A 7,343-nucleotide genomic window follows, 5' to 3' on the forward strand; every position below is an offset into this window, starting at 1 on the left:
ATTGAAAAAACAACATTTGTCTGTGTGTGTGTGTGTTTGAGCAGAGTAAATCATGGTGAATCACACTTGAAACATTGTAAATGACAGTAAATAATACTATAATATATGGTTTATCATGGTCAATCATGCTAGAATCCTGGTAAATCATTCTGGAATGACAATAAAAGATGACTTTAGATGACCCCAATATTAGTATCTCTTGGAAAAAAGCTGGATCTCTAATTTGTTCACGTTATCATTACAGCGAAACTTTCATTGTCAAAAGCAGAACGACTGCTCATGGCAATAGCAAACAACTCTGAGGTGGAGGACCTCTCAGATGGGGAAGATAATGATCCTGCTGTGGACGAAGTCATTCCACAAGATGTTGACCTCATGGATGAGCAACCTGATTTTTCGCTACTCGATGTTTCACCACCTGATTCATCAGATGATGATTCCGGTGAAGAATACACACCCTCTGATGCAGCTGAAGATACTGAAGATACTGACTCTGAGAATGAAATTCAGCCAAATCATCCACAAGTGCACAGACGTGGACGTAAAAAAAAGCATGCTGAGAATGATGAGCTGGATGAGGAAGATCAGAGACATGGAGAGCCCAGACCAGAACCAAGGAATGCTGAACGTGGAGAACGCTGGAGGTTTGTTCCATTTAGACCAAATTTGGTCCAGTTTCAGGATGGACATGATGGACTGAAAGATGAGCGAACCGGTTGGCAGCCACTGGATTATGTGGAGCAGTACATTGACTCAGACCTGATGAAACTCATTGCTGACTGCACAAATGCCATGTCACTGGGTAACAGTGGGAGATCTATCAAAACTTCGGTAGATGAGATGTATCACTTTTTTGGAGCAGCAATCTTGATGTCTTGCGTGCCTTATCCACAGATAAGGATGTTTTGGTCCAATGCCCTACAAATCCCTGCCATTAGTAACAAAATGTCACGTGATCGCTTCTTCAAACTTAGGAGCCATCTGAAAGTAGTTATTGACTATGATGTCTCAGAAGATAAGAGGGAAACCGACAAATTTTGGAAGGTGAGGCCTTTTATGGACCGTAAACTTACCGGCTGCCGCCTTCAGGCTCGTACAGAATGCGTCTCAATAGACGAACAGATGATCCCGTTTACAGGGGCATGTCCATTCCGACAATACCTGCCACTAAAGCCAAATCCAGTGGGAATGAAGACCTTTGTGCTGGCATCTGTGGATGGACTCGTGCTAGACTTTGAAGTCTATCAAGGTTCAAAAACCCTGGCTTCGAAGGTTCAGGACTCAGATGGATTGGGTCTAGGAACACTAGTCATCAAACGTCTTTCTGAAATGCTCACTGCAGGCACTCAAGTGTATTGTGATCGCTTCTTTACTACCATACAAGTAGTTGATCACATGCTGAAGGATGACATTTATCTCACTGGTACAGTGATGAAGGGCCGAGTCAAACAAGCAATGAACAAGTTACCCGATGACAAAACCCTGAAGGACCAAGGGAGAGGTGCCGTGTCCACAGTAACCAGGGCAGATGGGAAACTTTGCGTGGTCAAGTGTTACGACAACAAGCCAGTTGTGATGCTCTCCACTGTTCATTCAGAGCAGCCAGAAGATACTTGCCAGCGTTGGTCCAAGAAGGGAAAAAAGTATGTGACCGTGAAACGACCAAGCATCGTTCGCGAGTACAACTCAAAGATGGGAGGTGTTGACATGTCAGATAGGATGATGAGTTACTATCGAATGTCTGTGCGGACGAAGAAGTGGACAGTTCGAATGCTGATGCACTTCACAGATCTTGCCCTGGTCAACAGCTGGCTGCTGTATCACAGAGATAACCAGGGAAATGGCACCCCGAGGAAATCTATCATGAAGTTTCTTGAGTTTCGCATGGTAGTGGCTCAGGTATTCCTCAGCAAGTGTGATGTTCTTCATGAAGGTGCTCATGTCGCAGAAGAAGAGAATGAGAACGGAAACCTTCCACCACCAGGCAAAAAATCTCGGGTCGCTCCAATCCCCCATATCTCAGTCCGTTCCAGTGCTGCTCATCTCCCGGAGATGGTGGCCTTGAAAAGCCCCATGCGTTGCAGAGTCAAAGGCTGCACTGGGAAATCCCGTGTGCGATGCATGACATGCAAAGTGTATCTGTGCTTGCAAAGTGAACGAAACTGCTTTGCAGCATTTCACACCGGCCAATAGGGGCTATTCCAGACAGGCTGGAAAGATAGAGGGAGCTAGTTAGAAAAAAAAGCCAGAGTTCAAAGGCTGCCCTGCTGAATTCAACTGTTTTTGGACAGTTACTGTTACAGTTTGCACTTTAGCTTTTTTACTAGCCATGTTTCAGTTTGTTTACAGTTTATGTAGGCTATACACTGATGTTTACATTTTCAAATAAACTGTGAAAATTTGTACTGTTACTGTTACAGTTTGCACTTTAGCTTTTTTTATTAGCCATGTTTCAGGCTGTTTACATTTTATGTAGGCTATACACTCTGATGTTTGCATTTTCAAATAAACTGTGAAAATGTATCAAATGAACTTTTTTATCAATGTAGTCTATTTGTGTCAAACAGTAAGATAGACCCACTGTACTCGTATGAGGACATTCATTTTTGAGAGAACTACTTATCGTATTAAGCTAAAATTTTGAATTTTGACTAATTAGGAAATTCTGGCCCCAACAGCAAATAATATTTTGTAAAAGATATGATAGACCCACTGTCCTCGCATGAGGACATCCTTTTATGCAAAAACTACTTCCTGTAAAAAAACAAATTTTAGTTATTATACTTATTAGGTCCTACTTATCCCAAATAGCAAGAAAAAGTATAAAATGCACACCAGGCGAACTCTCGGGTCTCAGGAGGTTAAAAAGGCATTTTGAGTGCATTTGACTGCATATGCTGTATACTGTAATCTTATTACTAGTACTCTTCATGTTCCTAATGTCCTTCTTAGTTGTATTTGTTTAACCCTCAGGTGCTCTTCGGTCATTTCTGACCGAAAAAAATTATGTTTTGAAATGTTAAAAATCACAGCTTCATCGGAATGTTACGAAACTTGGTGACTTTTATTCCATTGTGTATGTGAACACACAAAAAAATTGAGGTCATGATCCGAGCATGCTAAGTGGTCGTAAAAAAAATAGTCACACTTGTGCTCTTCGGTCAAAAATGACCGACCATAGGAAATTGACAAAAACACAAAAACTTTGTGAATTTTTTGTGTGTACAATCTTCAAATCGGCCACGATGCAGAAAAAAAGTGCTCAGCATTGAAGGGGTGACACTCTAAAACATCAAGAGTGCAAAACAGACAGACATACCCACCCACCCACCCACCCACACACACACACACACACACACACACACACTTTTATACACAAAAACACCAATAAATTGTGATTAAAAAATCTGTTTTGAATTTCTAAAAAATCACTGCTTCATCAGAAAATTACGAAACTTCGTGAATTTTATGGCAACATGTATGTGAACACACAAAAAAATTGAGGTCATGATTCGAGCACTTTAAGTGGTTGTAAAAAAATGCTCTTCTGTCAAACATGACCGACCATAGGAAATGAATGGGAAATTGACAAAAACAACAATCTACAACTTCAAACTACAATTTGCAATCTACAAATTGGCCATGATGCAGAAAAAGTGCTCAACAATGAAGGGGTGACACTCTAAAACATCAAGATTGTGATATTGACACTCACCCACACTCACAAACAGACGCACACACGCACAAATAAACACACACCTTTATGAACCACTGTGTCTGTAATAGAGCAATGTTGTGAGAATATGTGAAATCTATTCAATAATTCAGTCATAATGCAGGAAAAGCTCACAGCAGTGAAGGGGTGACACTAACTTCAATACTGAAATTAACACACACACACGCACACGCACACACACACACCTATAACAAAAAAAAAAAAAGTAAACGTGTCCATGAACAGCTGGGGAATTCACATGCCTCTCCATAGAGAACTGTACATTTCATCTAGTGGTTACAACATGGTTCTACGCTTTCTCTCCATACTCTTACCAGATGGCGCTAATCTGCCTTCAAAATTTTTTTTTGGAAGGCCTAGTCTCTATTTTAACCTAAAATACTGCTTAAAAAAAATAAAATAAAAAATTTATATATAAAAAAAGTTTGTATTATTTTCAGTGGCAAAAATGGACCATAAATATTGCATAAATATTAATAAGTAACATCAAATTGGCTCAAAATACAAAATTAAAAAGAAAAAATATAACTGAACAAAAATAAATTGCATTGGTTTTACTGGGATGGAGAAAGTTTCATTTTTAGGTGTCCGGTCACTTTTGACCGGGAAGATAACAAGTGTGACTCCGAAACGAAGGCTAGTGATTACACCATTCTACGCTTTTTCTCTATACTGTAACTAGATGGTGCTAATTTTCTTCAAAAAATATTTTTTTTCTGAAGGCCAAGACTCTATAGTATACTAAAATACTGCATTCATATTTTTTTTTTTTAAATTATATATATTTAGAAAAATATATATACTTTTCCATGGCAAAAATAAACCATAAATATTGCATAAATATTAATAAATTCAATCAAACTGTCTCAAAATACTAAATTAAAAAGAATAAATTTTATAGAACAAAAATAAATTGCATTGGTTTTACTGGGATGGAGAAAGTTTCATTTTTAGGTGTCCGGTCACTTTTGACCGGGAAGATAACAAGTGTGACTCCGAAAATGAAGAGCACCTGAGGGTTAAAGGGTTAGTTCACCCAAAAATGAAAATTCTGTCAGTATTTACTCACCCTCATGTTGTTCCAACCCCGTAAGACCTTCGTTCATCTTCGGAACACCAATTAAGATATTTAAGATATTAAGATCGCTCCTGCATACAGTCCGTAGGCTTCTTGAGGGACTGGCTCTTGCTGTCCTCGAAAAGTCATTAAAGACATCGTTAAAATAGTCCAAGTGACTACAGGGGCTCAATCTTAACTTTATCAAACGACGAGAACACTTTTGTGCGCAAAAAAACAAAAAAAATAACGATTTTATTTCAACTATTCGTTAATTTCTCCCTCTGCGCGAGTCAGGTTACTAGTTTAATAGCGTAAGCTTCTGTTATTGTACGTCACACGCATCACACACACATGACCAGCGTCGGCCAATAGTGAGCCTACGTGTGACGTAGCTCTACGCAATCACACTACGTTAACTGACTTACAGGCTCATGGAGAAGGAAGTGAATAGTTGAAATAAAGTCGTTATTTTTGTTGTTTTTTTTGCGCACAAAAGTTTTCTCGTCGTTTGATAAAGTTAAGATTGAGCCCCTGTAGTCACTTGGACTATTTTAACGATGTCTTTAATGACTTTTCGGGGACAGCAAGAGCCAGTCCCTCAAGAAGCCTATGGACTGTATGCAGGAGCGATCTTAATATCTTAAATATCTTAATTTGTGTTCCGAAGATGAACGAAGGTCTTACGGGGTTGGAACAACATGAGGGTGAGTAAATACTGACAGAATTTTCGCGTACTGATGTTCATTTTTGGGTGAACTAACCCTTTAAGAATATACATTGAGTATTGAATATGCATGATTATCTTATTGGTTTAATTATCTTGCAGTTGATGATGGCCACATTGTATTATTGAATCCTTCTGCAACACCACACTCTGTCGCAGTTGTAAGTGATTGTCTGTAGATTTCTGTTTGCTACCTAGACCAAGCATCCTTCCTTATTTTCACTGTAGGATGACGATGAAGAGACTAGGGTTCTCGAATTTTATCAAAAGCTTGGAGTGAGATCACATGTGGTTAGGGGAGGAGCCCCAATACAAATGCAATGGCAATGATTAATGTATGTTTTGACAGGATATAATATTGCCCAGAGCACTCTGCTTTAAAGGGTTAGTTCACCCAAAAATGAAAATTCTATCAGTATTTATTTACTCACCCTCATGTTGTTCCAAACCTCTATGTGTTTATTTGTTCTGCTGAACACAAAGGAAGAAATTTGGAAGAATGTTTTAATCAAACAGATCTCATTCCCCATTGACTACCATAGTACCCAGATAGCAAATTGACATTGAATCAACGTGGAAACATGACATCGAAACAACGTTGATCTGACATTGTTTTGCTCATCGAATTAACGTTGAACCAACGTGTTGTGTTGAACAATATGAGGGTGAGTAAATACTGACAGAATTTTCATTTTTGGGTGAACTAACCCTTTAACAGATGTAGCTTTAATGTAACTAGAAGACTATTAATACAGTATAATATATCATTTAAAATAAAATGAAGGAATATATCTTCATTCCTTCCCATTCCCACTAAGATTTCCCTTATAGTGTCAGGTAATGTAAGCAAGCCAAACTGAGCCAAAGCTTCTGGCCTGGTTGTAAAGTAGTTGCAGAGTCTTGACTGCATCAATAATAATGTATGGGCTAAATATTAAATGTTCTAGCCTAAAAATGTTATACGAGCTTTCTTCCCTTCTCCGTCATGACGTGTGTTCGCACAATGTTGTTGGTTACCTAGCAATACATACGGTGGGCGAGAATGTTCCGTCAACTTCCATGTGTTTGCGGGTCTATGTTGCCTAAAGAACGCAATCTGTCCGAGAGATACGTGCTAGCGACAGGAAACTTCACTTTGTGTGCCTTTGCCTCGTATACAACGTTATATATAAAGCTTGCAGGACAACTTGGTTGGCGTTGCCTTTTCAGTGTGAGAAATATACGGTGTGGCGTGTGAGCGTGTGAACTGGTTGAATTGCGTGTGTCTCACGGCCAAAGCGTGAGACTTGAGAACCCTGACAGACTACTTCTGCTGTGACAGAAACAGAAAACTTCTGCTGTGACAGAAACATACAATGCATTCCCCCTCTTTTACATAAGACAATAAATAAATTGTCATTGTAAGATTGGAAAACTGGTTAAAGAGAAAATATCTGACCAGTGGCCTCTAAAGACAATGGCATTGCTTGCAAAATTAACATTTGACCCCCTACCCCCTTCCTCTGAGCATCTTATCTACATCTTCTCTCTCTCTCTGGTATAGATGTCTCATTTCCAAAGAAGTAAAAGAAAAGCTAATAAGGTTTTTAAGAAGTTTAGGAATTGAGGAATAAACACAACACCTGTATGGCGATCCTTGACCTTACTGAAAAGATCAATGATGCCATTGAAAAAGGGGAATGTGGTATCGGTATATTCTTAGACCTTTCAAAGGCCTTTGATACCATCAACTTTACCATATTATTGTATAAATTGCACCATTATGGAATCAGAGGACAACCACTGAATTGGTTCAAGAGTTATCTACACTAGAGGCAACAATA

At 39.0% G+C, this 7,343-nt stretch overlaps 1 protein-coding gene across 1 annotated transcript; it reads left to right on the forward strand.

Annotated features, from left to right (window-relative positions):
• The first annotated feature begins 279 nt into the window (after positions 1-279).
• On the forward strand, positions 280-2,193 carry LOC120478175 (piggyBac transposable element-derived protein 3). Its single transcript, XM_039669963.2, has one exon. The coding sequence runs from the start codon at positions 280-282 to the stop codon at positions 2,191-2,193; it is 1,914 nt and encodes a 637-aa protein (XP_039525897.2).
• Positions 2,194-7,343: the final 5,150 nt, after the last annotated feature.

This window comes from Pimephales promelas, chromosome 2 (assembly GCF_988280905.1).
Source record: "Pimephales promelas chromosome 2, fPimPro1.hap1.1, whole genome shotgun sequence".
In the NCBI taxonomy this organism is placed as follows: Eukaryota; Metazoa; Chordata; class Actinopteri; order Cypriniformes; family Leuciscidae; genus Pimephales; species Pimephales promelas.